The 22913-nt window shown below is 43.6% G+C and overlaps 1 protein-coding gene across 1 annotated transcript; it reads left to right on the forward strand.

Annotated features, from left to right (window-relative positions):
- The first annotated feature begins 9 nt into the window (after positions 1-9).
- Positions 10-22017, forward strand: RNF8 (ring finger protein 8). The gene is given in 7 exon segments (XM_021716616.1): positions 10-23; positions 25-778; positions 3353-3415; positions 6723-6812; positions 9663-9770; positions 13130-13334; positions 21560-22017. Coding segments are annotated over 7 exon segments (1251 nt in total). The 3' UTR covers positions 21577-22017.
- The last annotated feature ends 896 nt before the right edge of the window (positions 22018-22913 follow it).

The following is a 22913-nucleotide window of genomic DNA, read 5'->3' on the forward strand; positions in this document are numbered from 1 at the left end:
AGAAAATTCATGAAGCTTATTTCTTTTTTCTTTTCCCCAGAGTCTTAATGGTGTTTGGCTGAATGGGGAGCGTCTGGAACCTTTAAAGATCTATTCCATTCATAAGGGAGACCACATCTGGCTTGGAGTGCCTCTGGAAGATAAGGAGAAGGCAGAATATGAATATGAAGTTATTGAAGAGGACTGGGAGAGGATGTATCCCTGTCTTTCCCAGAAAAGTGTCCAGATAATAGAAGAAATTAAGACCTTGAGAACTAAAAGGAAATGTAGTTTGGATGAATTAGAGGGTCATGGAGCTGAAGACTCTTCAAATTTGAAATCCAAAATATGTAAAGTATCTTTTGAACCTGTTCAACCAGTGAAGTCACATAGGGTAGGTGAAGTAGCCAGTCAGACCTCTGGATGTTTGGATCCTAAGTTGTCTTCTCTTGAGCCAAGTGGGAAGACCACAGAGGCCCCTGTTTACCTTGGGCCCCCAAAAGCTACAGAGTTTCATCATAAGCAGAAAGCCTCAAACCCTTCCACATGTCAGAGCAGCTTAGAGCTGTTTAAGGTATCTATGTCTAGGATCCAGAAGCTGAAAACACAAATGCAGAAAAAACAGGTAGCTGTTCTGAATGTGAAGAAACAGACCCAAAAGGAAAACTCAAAGAAAATTGTGAAAATGGAGCAGGAACTGCAGGACTTACAGTCCCAGCTGTGTGCAGAGCAGGCCCAGCAGCAGGCAAGAGTGGAGCAACTAGAGAAGACTTTTCAGGAAGAGGAACAGCATCTCCAGGTACCATTCAGGAGTCAAAGGCAAGAGTGCCCCTCAGGAGTAGGCAGGTACTTTGGTGAGCCTCTGGCCAGAGCTCTCAGCTTCTAGGCACCAGGGACAGGAAACAGAATGGCAACAGAAAACTTTGAGAAGGGGGCTGAGTAAAGGGTTAAGGCTCCAGCATGCTGATGAGATCAGGAACCAGAGTTACTGGTGCCAAGATCGGGCAAGGTGACCAGCAGAGCCCACCAGGACATAACTGATCTCAGAATGCAAAGCTGAGGCATCTAAGAACCAAGGTAAATTCAGGGAGAAATTGGATGAAGGTTGGGATGCCACAAAACCACAGAATACTCCAAATAAGCCAATAGTTGTCCTTATGACTTTTCTATCTTTGCTCTGTGGTCAGAGTCAAACTATTCAGCTCCAAGGCAGGTACGGGTCAACTGATTCCTCTGCCCTTATTGAACCTGGCAGTTCAAGGGTTAAACAAGGTTGCTAACCTTGGCAGTGTGAAGCTAGAAAGGCAGAACATGTTTTTGTTCCTATGCTGAACAGCCAGCATGTCAGAAGACAGGTACATCATGACTACTTTGTTGGGTTGAGCGGTAAGGCACCTTCCCAGTGCCTTTAGTAAAATAACGATTGTCTTAGCTGTGTCAAAGTAAGACCAAATGTGTACCTACCACTAAGTCATTTGCTCAGATAACAAGCTCTTGCACAGAGTTTTAGGCTAGAACTGATCTGTCCCTGCTCAAAATGTCATTTCCCTTCTGGTAAAAACCACACATTTTATTCCTACCCAGTTGCTCAGGTAATACTGAATGTCAAGAATTCCCCATTGTTGACTTAGAACTTAGAAGGGCCAATCACAACTGAAGTGAATAAGCTTTTATCTTTTGTTTTGGTTGTTCAAGGTAAGGTAAGGAACAACCAGTAGTATTGGCTTATTTCTGAACATTTATAGATTTCATTCTGATCTCTGCTATCCCCTTGAGCTGGTAGTATTAGCAAAAGCTATGGATTAAATAGGTCTTTGAGGGTATATACTGGTTGCTTGTGTGTGCCTTTTTGCTTGTTTTACCCAGCCTAGACTAATTCTTGAAATTAACAGAGGGTAGTTTATTTCTACATTTTTAGTGTATCACCTTCACCAGAGCAAAATTCTCTTTAAAGGCTGATGAATTCAGGAACAAGAGTTACTGTTGATTAGTATTTTTGGCTTCTCTGGGTAAGCTTGAAGATATAGCTGCAAAATCTATTTCTGTACCAAAATGTTACAGGCAAAAATAATTGGTTACAAGAATTTCTCTAGATATGAGGAGGTTGTGTATACATTGCTAATAGTGAAGTATATCTGTTCCCTTGTTTATCAGCTGCATTTCCTTCTGCCCACCAAGCCCTAGGGATTTATCCTATCCCTACTACTTGTTCAAGAGCTTGTTGAACCCTTGCTGCGTCACATAGACAACTTATTTTATTTTTTATTTTGCTTTATTTTTTGAGCATCTGCATTGCCTGGCAGTAGGGAGTTCTGGTGGTTATAAAGATGCTCAACAAGTGGTTTTTGCCATTGAGAAATTTCTCTTGTTGAGGAAACAAGATGTATTATACACATAATATAATCAGAGAATAGTTTTCAGTCTCTAAGAAACTGGGGAATGATTTCAAGTTGGCATATTAAATGGGTGGGTAATTCTTAAGGAGAAAAGGGCCCAGAGGCTCTTGGGGAATGTGCTGGACATAGGTTAATGATGATCTGGAAGGCATCCACATTGGATGGGGCTGATGGAGAAAGTATAGCATAAACTCAGGCAGGGAAAGAGGAGGAGCAGTATACAAGCTAAAAGTGGTAGTGAGACTGAGAATGAGAGACGGGGTGGCCAGGATAGAGGGGAGAAACATAGTAGATCTTATGCGCGCCAGCATGGGGGTTTGTGTCTGAATTTAGATACTTGGTAGCTTAGAAGTTCTTCGTTTAGCTGGGCGTGGTGGCTCACGCCTGTAACCTCACCACTTTGGGAGGCAGAGGTGAGCGTCTTGCCTGAGCCTAGAGATTTGAGACCAGCCTAGGCAACTTGGTGAGACCTCGTCTCTACAATAAATAATAATAATAATAAAATTAGCCGGGCGTGGTGGCACACGCCTATAGTTCTAGCTGCTTACAAGGCTGAGGTGGAACCTGAGCTTAGCAGGTCGAGGCTGCAGTGACCATGAGTGTGCCTCTGCACTCCAGCCTGGGCGACAGAGTGAAATGCCAACTCAAAAAAAAAAAGTTCTTAGTTTACTTCCTTTTGGGAATCGTGGCATTAGCCAGTGAAGGAGGCTTGGACTGATAGCTCAATAGTATTTCCAGAACAGTCCATGTGGTACCTTAAAGCTGACAGTCCTGAGGTTTGCATTATTTGAGCAGATGACTGCTCAAGTCCTTTACTGCCAACAGCTTGAAATAAAATGGGAGATTTTCCCACCTGCTCCCTGTCCCCTGTTGTTTCCAGATGCTCACACTAGCTGGTCTCCTCGGCTCATTGCTGTATTTTGTTCCTTCTTTCCCCTCCCTGCAGGGAAACCTTTCATTTTGTTTTGGCTTTGCAGGATTTGGAGAAGGAGCAAGGAGAAGAGGACCTGAAGCAACAGCTTGCCCAGGCTCTGCAGGAGGTAACTTATCTCTTGCTACTGTACTGAGATTATAGTGGACGGAGTCGTGGGGAGCAACGAGGCATCATGTGGCCACTGGCTGCCTCTGCTGCTTAGCTCATACCTCTGTGGCATCTCTAGTCTATAAACGGAGCAGGTAGCAGCTGCTCATACCATCAGGTCAGAGATTTGGAGCCTTGCAGATATGCCAAACCTCGGCATGAAAACTTACATCTTCATCTGAGCAGCAATTGCTCTGGTGAAGATGAAAGGGAGCCTTAGCAATTAGGAAGCTCTCTGGGGAAGTGGTTTCACTCCCAGAAAGGTGAGGGCCAGCAGAGGGGAAATGTGAGCTATGATTTGGCCTGTGAGGCCTGTTACCTCACTGTCCTGAGCAATAGCCTTCCAAAAACCATTCGAGAATGTTCCAGTTAAGCATTTTAGAACAGGTTGAGAATGTGCAGTGTAACAGTCAACAAAACTTACCAATTTATAAAGAGTAAAGCTCAACAGGAATAAAATTTTCCTAATAGATTATTTCTAATTTATTTTATTTAACTTAACTACTCTCATTTAATTAATTTTTACAAGCTCTTTTGCATCTTTAAAACCTTTTTTATCTTCTATCCTTTATGTATTATGATTAGTAGTAGTTTGATGCACATTTAGTTAGGATGGTTCAGATCTCCTTCAGAAAAGTGAGGAAATCACATAAGAATTTGTTTAGACCTGGTGTGGTGTAGTTCCAGCACTTTGGAAGGCCGAGGTGAAAGGATTGTCTGAGCTCAGGGGTTCGAAACCAGCCTGGGCAACTTGGTGAGACCTTGTCTTTACTATAAATAAAAAAATAAGCTGGGTGGAAGATTGAGGCTGAAGGATTGCCTGAGGCCAGCAGGTCAAGGCTTTGGTGGCTGTGAGCGTGCCACCACACTCCAGCCTGAGCAACAATGAGACTCTGACTCAAAAAAAAAAATAATTTGTTCAGGGGAATTTATCCTTGTGTTCTTTAATTGCATACCTAACTCTCGACCTTATAGTGCTAACAGTTATATAGTACAGTAAGCATTACAAAGTGTCTGCCTCGATTTCCTTGAGGGTTGCACAGTTTTGGAAAGAGTTGGATGAAAATTAATTTAATCTTTCTGGAATTTTATTTTCTGAGCTTGTTTGTTTACTAGGGTGGGCATGTTTCCTGTCTGGAGCATTATTAAGTTAGTATTCAGATATTGTTTTGAAATTGACTGAAAAAAGTATGATTCTGCTACTTGGAAATTCCTGAAGGATCATTGAGCACACAGAACTCCTCACCCTTTCCTGAGACAGGCAGAACATATATTATCACTTAGCATGGACTATTTGACCATTTATTTATTTATTTATTTTTGAGTTGGAGTCTACTCTGTTGCCCAGGCTGGAGTGCAGTGGCTTACGCACCACCACTGCAGCCTCGACCTACTGGGTTCAGGTAATCCTTCCTCCTCAGCCTTCCAAGTAGCTGGAACCACAGGTACGCACCACCACACCTGGTTAATTTTTTATTTGTTGTAGAGACTAGGTCTCTCCATGTTGCTCAGGCTGGTCTTGAGTCCCTGAGCTCAGGCAGTCCTCTTGCCTTCATCTCTCAAAGTGCTGGGATTACAGGCGTGAGCCACTGGGCCCAACTGGCCATTTATTTATTAACTTAAAATATGATATTTTTAAGTCATTATTCATACTGTCATACTGGAGGAACATGCCACTCTCAAATGATGCAGTGGTTGTTTTTTGTTCTACAACACTGGTCCCTTTGAAAGCTGTTCTTTACCAGGCCATTATAAAAACCTGCATATAGAAAGAACTTCAAAAACTTTTCTATAGCTGGACGTGGTGGCATGTATCTGTAGTTCTAGTTACTTGGAAGGCTGAGGTGGAAGGCTTGCCTAAGCCCAGCAGGTTGAGGCTGTAGTGGCCATGGGTGTTCCAGGTTGGGGGACAGAGTGAGACTCCAACTCAAAAAAAAAAAAACTTTTCTGAGGTAGGAGGTGGTACCTATTTTCCCATTCTATGGATAAGAAAGCTAAGGCACACACATAGTTAGTGGGTCAAGATGACCCAGGCCTCTGACATAACTGCTTATTTTCAGGAGATCACACATTTTAAAATTTGTTTCCTTTACTTTACCTTCTTTTTAAAAGGATTTGAGGTCAGATTCTAAAGTATAAGCAACACTTAAGCATGAGAGTACTCATAAATTATGTTTCATAGATGTAGAACTTCTTGACTTTCGATATAGGCAGTTAGTCACAATGAATGAGCTATTTGCTTTTGGGTGTTCCATCTTCCAGAAGACACCAGCAGGGTGTAGACCACATTGCCTTATTAGCATATAGTGTATGAATTTTTGGAATAAATTGGCTAAAGCTCATTTTTATTTCGGTGAAAATGATGATCTAGGTACCCTAAATCCCATTGTCCCTGATTATTCTTTTGATTTATTGTAGAGACAAGATCTCACCAAGTTGTCCAGGCTAATCTTGAACCCCTGAGCTCAGGCAATCCTCTCGCCTCGGCCTCCCAAGGTGCTGGGATTACAGACTTGAGCCATCTTGCCTGGCCTTGATTATTTCTTAAAAGCAGCTCCCAGTTCTAGGTAGCTCATAGTTACTAGTTATTTTTGAGTCAGAATCTTACTCTGTCGCCCAGGTTAGGGTGCAGTGTCACACTCACAGACTGCAGCCTCAACCTGCTGGGTTCAGGCAATCCTTCCATTTCAGCCTTCCAAGTAGCTGGAACTACAGGCATGCACCACCACACCTGGCTAATTTTTAAAATTTTTTATAGAGACAAGGTCTTGCCATGTTGCCCAGGCTGATCTCAAACCCCTTGTTCAGGCAATCCTCTTGCCTCTTCCTCCCAAAGTACTGAAATTACAGGCATGAGCCACTGCACCTGGCATAGTTACTAGTCCATAACCACTGGCTCCCAGAATCACTTGGATGTCTTCTGTTTTTTAAAAATGTACATTTCTGGGTTTCAAGTCAAACTTACAGAACCAGACTCTTTGGACGACAGTGAAAGTTCTTCAGTTGACTTGGATGGCCACTGATGTTGGGATAGTTTCAGAGGAACTAATGAACTTAGTGGCTTCCCTCCTAAACTATTCCCTCCCTTGATAAAAGCAGCAACTAGGTAGGATATCCTGATGAAATTAAGGTAGTGTTTTGAAACTGCCAATTTATTGTTCCCTGAGCCAAAGCTCCTGTCGAGAGGGAGGGAACAGGAATGTGTGTGACTAAGAGGAAGAATGCTGTGTGGTTCATCCTTAGTATGTATTGCTATATTTTTGCAGCATCGGGCTCTAATGAAAGAGTTAAATCGCAGCAGGAAGGACTTTGAAGCAATCATTCAAGCCAAGGACAAAGAATTGGAGCAGACCAAGGTACTGACAGGAAAGATGATAGAGGTTTAGAATTTGGTTAGTACATGCAACTCAGCATTTTCAGCAGTGCAAGGTTGCTATGGTGAATGTAGAGAGAGATTATGGCTGCTTCTTGCCTCGGGGTAAATAATCTGTAAAATTATTCAGACCTGTGGAAGGTTCTGCCTGTAAGAGAATATCTATTTTCTTCTCATTTAGAAGCGAAATGTTGAGAATAAGGCACTTGCTTCCTGCATTCTAGTCCTTTGTCTGTGGTGGGTACTCCTCCAGTTTGTGTCACTGATACAGACTAAGATGCATTGTAGTAAGATGCAAAATAAAAAATATTTCCTTCTGGACTATGTAATTTGAATTACATACAGTAAAATGAATTACTTTATTCACTTTCTTCTCATGTCAAATCAGTAGAACTCTTAAATTAGAGGTTCTAAATTTAAATGCCCACCAGGGCCAGACTGGTAATAAAAATAAGTGAAGTGACCTGGGTGTAAGAGCACAGTTGGGAGCTGTGAGGACTGTGGCTCACTGGATAGACGTACTAGCCGCCCCCCCCCCCACTCCCACTCCAAGAGACAGCTCTTCTGTGCTCAGTCAGTTGTTGCCATCCAGAAATGCAGGGCCAGTATTGTCAGATCTGACTTTTCCACAGCAGATGGAAATCCTAATGTTTATGTGAAATATCCCAAATTTCAAACGTTGGCAGCAAATTCAGTTTTGTTTGTGTGTTTGTTTAATACCACAAAGGCTAAATTAAACAAGTCTGCAGGCTGGGTCTAATCTACAGGCCACAAATTTGCAACTTCTGACCTGAAATTGATACCTGAGTCTGATTTCATCTCTCATTCCACCCACTCCATGTACAGACCTAGAGCTGAGTACAGAAAAGAGGAGACTTTTTTTAGTTGGTTTAATATCCTTATCCTCTTCTTTAATCACATACCTTCTTCTCCAGCCTCTAAGAAACTACCACATCTTTTTAACCAGTGATTCATAAGTTTTTGGGAACTTACTGTAGTTTGAAATGACCCTCTTCACTGTCCTTAGCAGTCTGACAGTCTTTGGTTTGAGTAGGAGAGAAAAATGAAAGATGAAAAATGAACCAGCCATTCAAATATGTCCCAAATGGTCTTTCTTCTTCCCCTCAGGGGCTCTTGATGCTTTCTGTTTGGGGGACAAGGTACTAAAATGTCTGCTTCAAGAGAACATACTTGGTTTACCAAACATGTGTCCATAAGCAGTCTGATCTCTTGGGGGAAAGCACAAGGAATTACACTGCAGACCTCTGCAGAAGTGGGAAGTGGCAAGCATCATGAAGCGTGGAGCCTGAAGGAACTTCAGGAGGTCAGCCTTCTGCGTCCTGCCTCAGATGTATATCTTTATGTTATAGAAGAGGTGGCTACAAAGAACATAGGGACTTTAGGACTAATTCAAGCTTTCTGCCTCCTCTGGACTATTCTTCATGTCTCTTTTTTTGCCTGATGAGTTTTTAATGGTTTGGGATGATTTTATATCACCTCCAAACTATAGCTTGCTAAAGACTACTTAATGTCTTATCAGATCTTGAGTAGTTTGTGTGATTAGCATACCACCTTTTTTTTTGTGAGTTGGAGTCTCACTCTGTCGCCCGAACTGGAGTGCAGTGGCCGCTGCCGGCCACCGCAGCCTCGACCTGCTGGGCTCCGGGGATCCTTCCACCTCAGCCTTCCAAGTAGCTGGAACTACAGGCGTGCGCTACCACACCCGGCTAATTTTTTTTTTTATTTATTGTAGAGATGAGGTCTCGCCAGTTGCCCAGGCGGGTTTCGAGCCCACAGGCTCAGGCAGTCCACTCACCTCAGCCTCCCAAGGTGTGGGATTACAGGCTGAGCCACCGAGCCCAGCTAGCATACCACCTTTGTTTTTTCTCATTTGATAAATTTTTGAGAAGGAGATAGAAGCTACAGTACAAATACTAGGCCGGCATGGTGGCTCATGCCTATAACCCCAGCACTTTGGGAAGACGAGGTGAGATAATTGCCTGAGCCCATGGGTTCGAAATCAGCCTGAGCAACTTGGTGAGACCTCATCTCTACAATTAAAAAGTAATAATAAGCCAGGTTTGGTGGCGTGTGCCTGTAGTTCCAGCTACTTGGAAGGCTGAGGTGGAATGATCACCTGAGCCCAGCAGTTTGAGCCTGCGGTGGCTGTGAGCATACCACTGCACTCCAACCTGGGCAACAGAGTGAATGGCTCCAACTAAAAAAAAAAAAAATACTGAAAGAGTAGTGTCCTATCGACCAATCGAGCTACTGTTAAAAAATACCATAAGCTGGGTAGCTTATGAACAACAGATACTTATTTCTCATAATTTTGGAGGCCAGGAAGTCTAAGATCAAGGTGCTGGCAGATGTGACGTGTGGTGAGGGCTATCTTCTGGTTCATACAAGGCATCTTTTTGATGTGTCTTTGTATGGTGGATGGGGCAAACAAGCTCCCTTGACCCCCTTTTATAAGGCCACTAATCCTATTTATGAGCATGGAACCCTCATGATCTGGTCACCTCCATAAGGCTCTTCCTCTTAATACCATCACTCTGGGGATTACGTTTCAGTGGAGGAATTTTAGGAGAACACAAACATTCAGACCATAGCAGGTGGGGAGAGGAAAGAAAGGAAGTTAAGACTTTGTATTAGAAAACAATACTTGAAAAACAGTACTCCTTAGGGAAAGTGTTTTATTCTCATATTGCTGTACCAGAATGAATTATTAAGACTCCTTCTGAATCCTACTCTAGACCACCCTGCTCCCTGTTCTATTTTGCATTCTTGTTGGTTCTCCATGAATAACAGGTGGGATTGTATGTCTTTTTAGGAAGAAAAGGAGAAGGTAAAAGCACAGAAAGAAGAAGTTCTTAGCCACATGAATGATGTTCTAGAAAATGAGCTCCAATGTATTATTTGCTCAGAATACTTCATTGAGGTAATTATTAACAGTTGCTCACCCCTTCTTACTCTTCCAACCCTGAATGGAGCCTGGGCTATTTAGGTTGCTTCTGCTGTAGAGGAACATTCTGAAGAGAATTTTCTTCCAGGAACTTCTTACAGCTATTTGATTTTAAAGTGAGCTCTAGAGATAACTGCTTCTCATTTGTTTTTGTAGTTTTATTTCCTGTCACTGTCTTTTTTTTGTATTTCATCTGTTCTTAAATATTTATTTGGTATGATTAACATTTTTAGTTGCAATGAAACCTTTATCTCTTTGTTATTGAGAGGAAAATGGCTACATGGCATTAGATTTTTGGAAAAAATCAGAATAAAGCTACTTAATAAACCTATTCTTTTGTTTTGGTTTGGTTTTTTTAAGTCGGAGTCTCACTCTGTCACCCAGGCTGGAGTGCAGTGGCACACTGCCCATGTCCACCACAGCCTCAACCTGCTGGACTCAGGTGATCCTTCCACCTCAGCCTTCCAGGTAGTTGGAACCACAGGCATGCGCCACCACACCCAGCCCAGGATATGGAATTCAGGGGCCAAACTGAATATATTTCAGGGACTCTGAGGCTCCTTAGGAAAATGAAGCATCTCTCCCCTAGGCTACCATTTGTTATCCTGTCATATTTTTGCAGGATTTATTTTTTACAAATTTTATTTTTTATAAATTCTGCCACCTGTAACTAATGCATCTTAGACCACAAGTGTTAAACTCAGGTTGTTAAGTGGACAATGCTTTTCAGATTCCTTTTAAAAGAAAAACACACGCTGCTTCCTTTTCTTAGGAGGTCCTTAGGGAGGTTGAGTCTAATACCCTCTTTTTTTTTTTTTTGAGTTGGAATCTCACTCCATCATCCAGACTGGAGTGCAGTGGCCGCTCCCGGCCACCGCAGCCTCGACCTGCTGGGTTCCGGTGATCCTTCCGCCTCAGCCTTCCAAGTAGCTGGAACTACAGGTGCGCACTACCATGCCCAGCTAATTTTTTTTTTGATTTATTGTAGAGATTAGGTCTCGCCAAGTTGCCCAGGTTGGTCTGAAACCCGCGGGCTCAAGCAATCCACTCACTTCAGCCTCCCAAAGGCGCAGGATTACAGTGGCTCCCACCTGTAATCCGAGCACTTTGGAAGGCTGAGACGAGAGGATTGCCTGAGCCCAGGGGTTCAAGACCAGCCTGGACAACTTGGTGAGGCCTCATCTCTACAATATATCAAAAAATTAGCCTAATGTAGTGGCACGCACCTGTGGTTCCAGCTGCCTGGAAGGCTGAAGCAGAAGGATCGCCTGAGCCCAGCAGGTCAAGGCTGTAGTGGCCGTGAGCGTGCCATTGCATTCCAGCCTGGGCAACAGAGTGAGACTCCAACTCAAGAAAAAAAAGAAGAAGAAAAACTCAGTGTTGTTTAGACAGAGCTTATGGACTCTAGTAGAGTAGAACACAGGAAGAGGAAGACTAGGAGAGGAATTAGAATAGGTGACAAGATAGCCAATCTAAAGCTTTTGCACAGATGCATAAGAAATAGGCCCAGCATGGTGTCTCATGCCTATATTCCCAGCACTTTGGGAAGCAGAGGCAAGAGGATTGCCTGAGTCTAGGTATTCAAGATTAGCCTGGGCAACTTGGCAAGACCTTGTCTCTACAATAAATAAAAAAATTAACCAGGCATGGTGTTGTGCTCCTGTAGTTCCAGCTACTTGGAAGGCCGAGGTGGAAGGATCATCTGAGCCCAGCAAGTTGAGGCTACGGTGGCTGTGAGTGTGCCATCAGACTCCAGCCTGGGTGACAGAGTGAGACTCCCACTCAAAAAAAAAAAAGAGAGAAAGAAAGAAACAAGTTGACTGGGCACAGTAGCTCATGCCTGTAATCCCAGCACTTTGAGAGGCCAAGACGGGAGAATTGCTTGAGGCCAGTTTGAGACCAGCTTGGACATCATAGCAAAACCTTATTTCTTAAAAAAAAAAAAAAAAAAAAAAAAAAGCCAGGCTCGGTGGCTCAGCCTATAATCCTGCGCCTTTGGGATGCTGAGGTGAGTGGATTGCCTGAGCCCGCGGGTTCGAGACCCACTTGGGCAATGAGACCTCATCTCCAATAAATCAGAAAATCAGCTGGGTGTGGTAGCATATGCCTGTAATTCCGGCTACTCAGAAGGCTGAGGTGGAAGGATCGCTGGAGCCCAGCAGGTCGAGGCTGCGGTGACCGGGAGCGGCCACTGCACTCCAGTCTGGGTGACCGAGTGAGACTCTAACTCAAAAAAATAAAAAAATTAGCTGGGTGTGGTGGTATATACCTGTAGTCCCAGCTATTCTGGAAGCTGAGGTGAAAGACTTTCCTGAGCCCAGAAAGTCAAGGCTGCAGTGAGCCGTGATCGTGCCTTTGCACTCTAGCCTGGGCAACAGAGTGAGACCCCGAGTCAAAAAAACAAAAAATACTTGACCTCTGTTTTATTTATAGAATACTGTCTGACCTATTTACTGGTTACCTCTTAGAGTCAGTTTGAGAAAGATGTTTCTTTTTGTTTGTTTCTTTTGTGTGTGTGTTATTTTCCACTGCTATCCTAAATTCAGTAATAAGGACTTCTGAACCTCAGCAAAAGTTGTATATTAAGAGCTATACATAACAAGAGTAACAAAGAGAATGGTTTGTAGTCTTGGGAATGAAAAGGTCCCTGGCAGAAATTTGACCGGAGGGATTACTCACAGGAGCCCCTCAAATACAGATTTCCTTCTGCTTTCTCTCCTCATAAACATATTTATTTAGAGGCTCAAACACTATCAAAAACTCATACTTTTTTGTTTTTTTACATTTTTTAGTTTCTTTTTTGCCTAGCCTTTTTAGTTGTCTTTCATATTATTTTTCAGTTTCTTTATTGATGATATCTCCAATCATTCTATATATTGAGTATTCAGTATGTGTTCCCCTTAATATACTAAAATTGAGATACTAATTCACCATCAGCAAGATACAAATTTCTTTTTCATAGGAGGATTAGCGATTAATATTTATACTATGACTTTCACATGCTTACTAGTCCTACTTGTATCCAGTGACATTTGTTTGCAAGGTGCCTAACCTGTGTTGGCAGTGTGGTCTGAGTTGGTGGACCAAAAACAGACACATCAGCCTGCCTGGAATCTTTTTCTGTGACCTTAATTTTGAGAAAGGAGGAAACGAATTGTCTAACATGAAGCTTGATATTTCCCAACCCCAAGAATGATTCTATTCCTCTTTGTAAGCTCTCCAGGTGGGATTGTGGTAAACTTTCCATTTAGCTCTTGTTCTAGCTTTGAAATCATAACCACCCCAAGAGAATAAACATGCCAATTCTGACATATGTGTACATATTCCCATTGTAGGCTGTCACCTTGAACTGTGCCCACAGTTTCTGCTCCCACTGTATCAATGAATGGATGAAGCGGAAGGTAGAATGCCCCATTTGTCGGAAAGACATCGCATCTAAAACTTACTCCGTTGTTCTGGACAATTGCATTAATAAGATGGTAGATAATCTGAGCTCAGAGGTGAAAGAACAACGAATTATCCTTATTAGGGAACGAAAAGGTAAGTGGGTGTGAGAATCCACCCCCCCCCCCAAGAAGGGACTTATTTACTTCCAAACTTCAGCAAATTTTTTTTTTGATTGGGGAAAAGAGTGACTCAGATAAATAATTCTTGAACTAAGGAAGAGGTGGAAGAAATGGGAAAGAGGAAGGAAGCTAAAGATAATGGATGTGTGAGAGAAAGAATTAAGGTAGAATTAACTTCTGTTGTTTGAACAGCAGAAAATGGGAGGCTTAAGTGTGTGTGCCTTGGTTGTCAGGGGTAAAATAAAGACGTGATTAAAAAGCACACAGTCAGATGTTTTTGCTACACCGTTCACTAGATAGTGCTGTTGCTCAAGACAGTTTAGTTGCTGTCTAGGTGTTGCAAAAACCTTAAATTGGGTATGCAGTGAATTATAAATAGAATGAGTACAGGCCAGAGATTCACAACTTGGAGAATGCCAAGTTTATAAGGCTGGGCATGGTGGCTCATGCCTGTAATTTCAGCACTTTGAAAGGCAGAGGCGAGAGGATTGCCTGAGCCCAGAGGTTCAAGACCAGCCTGGGCAACTTGGTGAGATCTTGTCTCTGCAATAAATAATAAATTAGCCAGAAGTGTTGGCACACACTTGTAGTTCTAACTACTTGGAAGGCTTAGGTGGAAGAATCACCTGCGCCCAGCAGGTTGAGACTGCAGTGGCCATGAGCATGCCACTACACTCCAGCCTGGGTGACAGTGAGACTCTGATTAAAAAAAAAAGAAAACACATTTACAGGTTCTATGAGTCACATCACAACTTAATTATATTCAAACTGGATATAATGTTAAGCCAAAGAGATACAAATATAATTTTGTGTTATCTTTGAGGATCCTAATGTATTTCCTAACAAGTCTCCCAATCAGAGAGAATTTAGATAAAGAGATTGGGGAAGGGATGAGTGAATTTCCCTAATGAACTGTGCTTTCATAGTGAGTACCTGCTCATTTAACCAAGTTTTCTCATCACATTTGGTGCCTTCTGCACTGAGAGCTACAGAGAGCCACTCTACTTGAGATTTAAATGTCTTCAAGACAAAAGAATGTATCCAGGGACAAAGTACAGTAAAGCTAGTGAGTAGAAAGGATTGATTATTGGGCAGGGCTAAGAGTGCATAGAAGCAGAGGGAAGAAGACAGGATTGTCATGTTCAGCCCCATTGATAGTCCAGTAAAGTGCTACCTTCTGGGAAAGCTTCAGAGCCAAGGTGCTATGATGTTAATTGACTGTACATAACAGGCCCAGAGAAGAACCAGAAGCTTACTGTCCTTACAGGTGCTTCCTACCAACTGGCCAATGGAAACCCATGACTTTGATTGTTCCTTTCTTTAAATCCAGAGAAGCTGGAAGGCTTAAAGTCCACACTGCTAAGAAGAGGTTCTTCTAGCCACATCTTTTCCCTAGCGCTTCCACAGATGTCAGCCACTTTGAGTAGGGCCAGGAATCTGCTGCTAACTGTTTTTTAGAGTTAGAGTTAGAGTCTCACTCTGTCACCCAGGCTGGAGTGCAGTTGCACACATGACCACCGCATCCTCGACCTACTGGGCTCAGGCCATCTTTCCATCCCAACCTTCCAAGTAGCTAGTACTACAGATGTGTGCCACCATGCCCAGCTAGTTTTTTAAATTTATTGTAGAGATGAAGTCTAAACAATTTGCCCAGGCTGGTCTTGAACCCCTTGACTCAGGCAATCCTCTTGCCTCTGCCTCCCAAAGGGCTGGGATTACAGGTGTGAACCATCGCACCTGGTCCCTGATGCTAATTTGTAAGCAGCTGTGGTTTGACACTGGCACTCAGTCAACCAGAATGGAGACAGCAAGCTTGTCACAGAGACAGGTAGTACAGGTGTTGATCAGGAAGTGTGCCATAGCCTATTATGCCCAAGGAAGATGTTCTGTGGTCAGCCTTCAGTTGGCTCTTTGGAACTAAAGTATTTTTTCTGCTTTTCTGATACCTGTGTACTGTCGAATTTTGTACCCAATTTTAAGCCCCTACAGATTTTTACCTCTAAGGACCATTTGATTCTGGTAGAATTGCTGTTCCTTTTTACCTCTCATTAGTCCATAAGCATTTATAAGAATAATACACTAGGAATCAGGATAAAAAGATGGATAAGGCTGGGCACAGTGGCTCTCTCCCTTTTCTCCTCCTTGTTTTCCCTTCACCACTTTGTCTATTGCTTTTCCTTTCCTTGTCATCAAGATGGAGTTTTTTCTTTGCTTTATTCTTTCCCCCATCACCTTTATTAGCATCTCAGAATACCCACTTTGAAATGAGGCATTGTAGACTGTTTGCCTAGTATTCACCTAGAGAGAAAGGGGACTGTAAGTTTTAAAGAGGTCAGTTATGGGATTAATTGGATTATATGGAGTACCAGCCCAGGAAGTCCTAGAACTCACATTTCTTGTTGTCTCTGTAGTCCTTATAATTTCAGACCAGTCCTTCTATCTGGAAGTTAGAAGGTTCTCTGACTTTAGTGCTCTGTGGTGGGATGCTTTCCCCTGTGAGGGGTCATTTAACCAAAATTTACCATTTCACTGTAAGCACTTGGAAAAACTTTCACATCTTAGGAGGGTGGGCTTCCTAGATACTATTAATCATCTTAGCCGGGATATAGCTCACACCTATAATCTCAGCACTTTGGAAGGCGAGAGGATTGCCTAAGCCCAGGGGTTCAAGACCAGCATGGGCAAGTTGGCAAGACCTCATCTCTACAGTAAATAAAAAAGTTGGCTGGTGTGGTGGGACACGCATTTGTGGTTCCAGCTACTTGGAAGGCTAAGGCAGAAAGATTGCCTGAGCCCAACAGGTCTAGGCTGTGGTGGCTGTGAGCATGCTACTGCACTCCTGCTTGGGTGACAGAGTGAGACTCTGACTCAAAAACAAAACAAAAACCATTCTTCAGTGCACCCAAATGCATAGAAAGTTGAGTTTGAGGGAACTGTGCGTACCCAAGTAGAGAGACCCAGGGCTGACCTTGACTACCTGCATATTTTATGAAGAATTCAGTGCAAGAAACTTAGTGACTCTGGTGTGCCCCACCATGTTGTACTGATGGTGAAGACAGCACTTGCTGGCCAACATGAGATCTCATTGCTGCTGGAGGCTGCCAGGATAGTGCTGTCAGCCCACCAGCCCAGGTCACAGCTGGGAAGAAGGTCCTGAAGGTGGCCTGGAGCGTGTGGTTAGAGCCTCAAGAGAAGCCAATCTGAGCAACTCTGCCTGTCTCTGGGGTCCAACAGGATGTACTTCAGATGATTCATTGCTGTTTTCCACAGAAGTTTCTTTTGATCTTTTTGAGTTTTTAATTATAACAATTATTTTGACATTCTAAAAAGTGGATCCTCCTCCCCCCCCAACATGTTATTTTGTTTGTTTTTGAGTCAGAATCTCACTCTGTTGCCCAGGCTGGAGTGCAGTGGCATACTCACGGCCACCGCAGCCTCGACCTGCTGGGCTCAGGTGATCTTTCCTCCTCAACCTTCCAGGTAGCCGAAACTACAAGTGTGCACTACTACACCTGGCTAATTTTTTAATTGATTGTAGAGATGAGGTCTCACCAAGTTGCCCAGGCTGGTCTCCAACCCCTAAGCTTAGGCAATCCTCTTGCTTCCGCCTCCCAAAGTGCTGGGATTACAGGCGTGAGCCACTGCACCCAGCCAGCTTTATGATTTTTCACTCATACTTCTAGAAACATCCACTGTAGGAGATACCTGTGAAAATATAATGTCCTTAATCAAAGCAACTTTTCCCTTGAATATTTTTTGCATCTTGAAGTTATCCCTAGATGAACACTGGGTGGTTTTTGTTTGTTTGTTGGTTGGTTGGTTTGTTTTTTTTTTTTAATTGGAGTCTCACTTGTCACCCAGGCTGGAGTGCAGTGGCACACTCATGGCCACCCCAGCGTCAACCTACTGGACTCTGGCGATCCTTCTGCCTCAGCCTTCCAAGTAGCCAGAACTACAGGTGCACACTATCATGCTCGGCTAATTTTTTGATTTATTGTAGAGACTAAGTTGCCCAGGCTGGTCTCCAACCTCTGAGCTTAGGCAGTCCCCAGCCTCGGCCTCCCAAAGTGCTGGGATTACAGGGATGAGTCACCATACCCAGCCAACACTGGGTATTTTTAGAGCAAGCTCACATAAGTTGTAGTCTAGGTTTCTGTGAACTTATCATACACAGAATGACTGGAGTCAACTGTTTATACTTCTTCCACCCTCCCCGCCATCAAACTATAGAATGTGGTACATTACCATTGAGGCGTTTTGCATCAGCTGGATATATCTAACTGCCTGCTGGTTTGGTTCTTAAGAAATCTGAGGCTGGGCACAGTAATCCAAGCACTTAGGGAGGCCAAGGTGAGAGGATTGCCTGAGCCTAGCAGTTCGAGACCAGCCTGGGCAACTTGGTGAGACCTCGTCTGTACAATATATCAAAAAATTAACCAAGCGTGGTAGCACTCACCTGTAGTTCCGGCTATTTTGGAAGGCTGAGGCGAAGGATCACCTGAGCCCAGCAGGTCGAGAGTGCAGTGTCTATAAGCGTGCCACTGCACCCCAGCCTGGACGACAGAGTGAGACTCTGACTCAAAAAAAAAAAAAAAAGAAATCTGATATAATCAGGGGTGCATCTCTTCCTGGCTAGGGCTTCTGATTTGCCTTCTGCTTTTGTCCTATTAAACCTAAACCAGAGCCAACCCCAGAGAAATATCCCTTTTTTTCTTCTAGGTCTTTCCTTCTTCTCAGCACCTACTAAATGCTAGGTACTTGGGGATGAAAGCAGGCAAGGCATATGCAGCCCCTCCTCTCATGGCACTTTCACTCTTGGTGCAGGGCCTAGGCTGCTTATAGAAAAGTGCTTCAACAAGAGAAATAAAAGGTGTTAGGTCAAAGGAAGGCTTCCTTGAGGGAGTGATGGGGATGAGATATATATTATGGATCGAAGCCAGAAGCAAAAGCAAGGGATTTTGGGGGCTACGAGTTGTTATTGTAGTGCTAGAGAAAGAGTTGAGCAGTGAGGCTGGAAAAGTAGGCAGGACTACGGCACAAAGGGTGTTACGGAGTTAGTCTAGGGATGGAAGGAAACTATCAGAAGATTTTTAGGTGGAGATCTGACCGTTCATACTTTATTTTTCCTGGTATGTTAGTCTGACTGCAGTGGAGAGACTACACGGTGTTGGTACAAAAATAGAGGCAGTAATTCCAGTCAAGGATTACAGTGGCTGGCCTAGAAAAGTAGCAGCAGGGATGGCCCAAGTGGACTGATTTAAGAGGTAGTTAAGGGGGTAGGATCTACAAGTTTGTGAGACTGGTGTTGTGGGAGGTGCAAGGGAGCTCAGACTCAAGGGTCACTCCCAGCTTTCTGTTAGGGGCAACTGGGTGAATGATGGTGCATTTACAAAAATAAGAGCAGTTTGAGGGGGGAAGATAAGTGTAGTTTTCAACTGAAAAGTAAGTTTAAGGCACCTGAAGATGTCAGCGGACCTGTTCACTGGGCATTCGGATATGTGGATCTGGAGCGTGAGCCATGGAGCTGGATGAGCAAGCCACTTTGGTCCTGTCTGTGGGTAGTAAGACCCAAAGATCAAGTCATGAGCCATGAGAAACACCAACATTTAAGGGATGGATACTGGAAGAGGAGTGTGCAGGGCAGACTGATGACGAGTCGCCAAGAGAGATGGAAAAAGGGGAAATGAGGGTCAGGTAACAAAAGATATTAGAGCCAGGCGTGGTGGCTTGCACCTGTAATCTCAGCTATTAAGAGGCTGAGGTGGCAGGATTGCCTGAGGCTGAACATTTGAGACCAGCCTGGACAACATAATGAGACCACATCTTAAAAAAAAATTTTTTTAAAGACCACTAGAATGGTGTGCTTTGAGCTTTCCTGACCATAACTTTGTCTTTGGTAGACATCTTCTCATTGCATTGTAGACATTGCCCTGTTATTTCTTCGAAAGCATTTACCAAATTGAAATATTAGTGTTAGTGTACTCTCTCCTCCAGACTTCTAAACTCCTTGAGGGCAGAGATTTAGTTTTATTCCTTGTAGTATTCACAAATTACTAGTCGAGAATGTAGTAGGTCTTCAGTAAATTAATGTTTATGAATGCTTATGAAGTGAGAAGTTAGCAGTTAAGATGCTGCTGATACGTTAAGCAAGATAAGGATGAAAAATTGCCCATTGATTATAGTAGGTGTTTGAGACATTGACAACTTTGTCTAGGACAATTAGAAGTCAGTTTGCCATGACTGGGGAATGAGTATGAGGTGAGAGAGTAGAGAAGGAATAGACAACTTCTCCACAAAATTTGACTATGGCAAAGATGGTAGGGACCAGCACCAAAAGCAAATTGTATTGGAGGACAGGCACGGTGGGCTCAGCCTGTAATCCCAGCACTTTGGAAGGCCGAGGCTAGAGGATTGCCTGAGTCCGAGGGTTTTGAGACCAGTCTGGACAACTTGGTGAGACCTCATCTCTATAATAAATCACAAAAACTAGCTGGGCGTGGTGGCATGCATCTGTAGTTCTAACTACTTGGAAGACTGAGGCGGAAGGATCGCCTGAGCCCAGCAGGTCAAGGCTGCAGTGGCCGTGAGCATGCCACTGTACTCCAACCTGGGCAACAAAAGTGAGACTTCAACTCAAAAGAAAGAAAGAAACAGGATTGGAAGAGGGTGTGGTGGTAAAACTAAGGGTTTTTTTGGTTTTGTTTTTTAAAGACAGAGATTTAAGCATGTTCAGTTGCTTATTGGAAGGAGCCTGTTGGGAAGGAGATGCTAGAAAGTCAAGATAGTGGATAGGGTGTGATTCTTGGGCTGGCAGGGGAAGACAGGGAGCACAGAGCTCAGACAGAGGAATTTGTCTTTCAAAGTAGGAGGATATATGCTCTGTTTTATAGAGACAAAAGTGTCATGGTGGAGGGGTCAAGGAAGCGTGCTTGAAGGGAGTCAAGAGAATTTCTTTCTTGTAGCTTCTGTATTTTTTGTGAGCTATAAACGAGGCCATTAGCTAAAAGGAAGGAAACCCTTCTTGGGTCTCTCTCTCTGAGGCTGAAGGCATGCCCAGCCCCAAGGCCCATCACCTCAAAGGCTGTCCAGAAGTGGAAGACAAATCACTTTTATAATCCTTTTCATCCTCCTTCCACCGCATTCCAGACCTCAGTCTCAGGAAGAGAGACAATCTGCTTGGTGGCTTTGTTATGCTTTTGGAATAGGTTAGGATTCCTACTTTCCGGAATCAGGGAAGCAGAAACTATCAGAAAACCCTAGAGGCCAGTAAATGGCCCTTTTTATCCTCTCCCTCTTCAGACAGAGGAAAAAATCCCACCTCTTCCTGCCTGTTCCTGAGTATGGTATTCATTCTGTCCTTTAACATATTTGTTAAGGGTCAGATTTTTGCCAGGTATTGTTCTAGATGCTGGAAATATAAACAAAAGTGAAAATATAGTAAGTTAGATGTGATTAGTGCTGTGGAGAAAGATAAAGCAAGAAAGGAGAGAGGTGATGGGGACAGGCTTAGTAGTTTTTTTTTTTTTTGAGTTGGAGGCTGGAGTGCAATAGCACACTCATGGCCACCGCAGCCTCAGCTTGCTGGGCTCAGGTGATCCTTCCACCTCAGCCTTCCAGTCAGCCGGAACCACAGGCATACATTATCATGCCTGGCCAATTTTTGATCCATCGTAGAGATGAGGTCTTGCCAAGTTGCTCAGGCTGTTCTCAAACCCGTGGGCTCAGGGACTCTCACCTTGGCCTCCCAAAGTGCTGGGATTACATGCTTGAGCCCCCATGCCCGGTAGCAATTCTTGATAGGTTAGTCAAGGAAGGTGCCTCTGAGAAGGTACTATTTGAGGAAAGTTCTGAAGGAGGCGGCTGTGCTGCCATGTGGGGAAAGAGGAAATAATAAGGGGGAGTATGTTGGTGTGTGGAAGGAATAGCAAGGCCAGTTTGATGGCTGGAATGGAGTGAGTGATGAAGGAGGGGTAGGAGATGAGGGGAGGAAACTTGGCAGAGGGCAGAGTGTGTGGGCCTTTTAAAGGACTCTCACTCTGAGGAGTGGGGATGGACTTTGAGCAGAGAAACTTACATTTTCTCCAATCACTCTGGCTGCTGTGTGGGGAAGAGACCGAAGGTGGCAAGGATGGAAGCAGGGAGGCCAGAGAATGGGAATACAGCTCCTTTGTTTATTTCTCTTTTATTTTCTCTCCAAAGCAAAGAGACTGTCCTGAAGGCCATACTCTAAGGGCATTTGAAAGATTGCCAGAGATTGGGAGCTTGGGATGGTCTGGAGGATTCTCTCTGGACGTGACTCAGCCACTTTGGAAGTCATCTTAGAAGTCCTGTGGGGCAGAGACTGAGTTGGAAAGTCCTCCATCAATCGCCTTCCATGTTGACCAGCCCTGCTGTCGTCATTGTCTGAAGCACCAACTGCTTCAGATTACTTCACAGACTCTGCTTCACTACATGTTGAATGGGTTATTTGTAGACGTTGTTGTTTTGGTGTTGTTTGATACCTCAGAAGCACCTCTGCTGACATTTGTTTTGGACAGGTTGGGTGCATCCCATGGCCGCCTCTGATGGCATCCTCTATTTTGAGAGATTGACTTACCTATTCTTTGTGAAAACAGTGTGTCATTTTCTAGAAATAAAATGTAAAATCTGTCAGTTGCTCCACTGGGCTTTCGTGTATTTACCTTCCTTCCCTTCCAGCTCCCATCCAATCTCACAAGTAAACACTGGCAGCTCATGGATTACAACCAAGAAAGTGACTGTATCAGATGATAGACTTCAAGTGAATGTCAGCCTAAGAAGCCAAGCACAAGATCCTGGCCACAGCAGATGGGCTCTGACAACCCCTGACTGTCATGTTTTCTTTTTGCTGCAGAGGTGGGTCACTGCTTACCTCTTATTTCAGGATGGAGGGAATTCTTTTCCTTCAGCTAGCATTCTGAATGTTTCCAGTGATTTTGAGAATGCAGTGTGCTTTTCTCTTTTCTTTTTTTGGTTAAAAGTTGTCTTTCTTTTGCTCATCTCCACTTTTTAAACCAAAAGAAAACCAGTTTTGATGTTTGGGAGATACGCACTTAAAACAACTTGTGATATCCTTGGTTAACTGTGTTGAGAATGAGGGAAAATACAGGAAGTTGAAGAATGGTCACTTGAAACTAGGAGCCCTCTAGTAGGATTGTGAAACTGTGCATTATATCATTTAATGATTTGCTTCCCTCTCCCTTTTTTCTGCCTACTTAGAGAGTCATTCTTTTGTAGTTCTTTAGACCCCATGTATTTTCATAAAGGGCCGGAAACTATTGACTTTTTAGGGATGGTAGGAGGTTTTATTCTTTGTTGAATATACTGTGAATATTGGGATTCTGGAGTCCCTAGTCTTCATTTCCTATGGTTGTTGATTAAAATACTGGTGAAGTAAAGAAGGAAGTAAGTTAAATAAGGCATCTTTTGCCTTAGCTGAGCGTGGTGGCTCATGCCTATAATGCCAGCACTTTGGGAGGCTGAGGTGAGAGGATTGCCTGAGCCCATGGGTTGGAGACCAGCCTGGGCAACTTGG

This window comes from Carlito syrichta, unplaced genomic scaffold (assembly GCF_000164805.1).
Source record: "Carlito syrichta isolate Samal-C Ts95f unplaced genomic scaffold, Tarsius_syrichta-2.0.1 Scaffold308847, whole genome shotgun sequence".
NCBI lineage: Eukaryota > Metazoa > Chordata > Mammalia > Primates > Tarsiidae > Carlito > Carlito syrichta.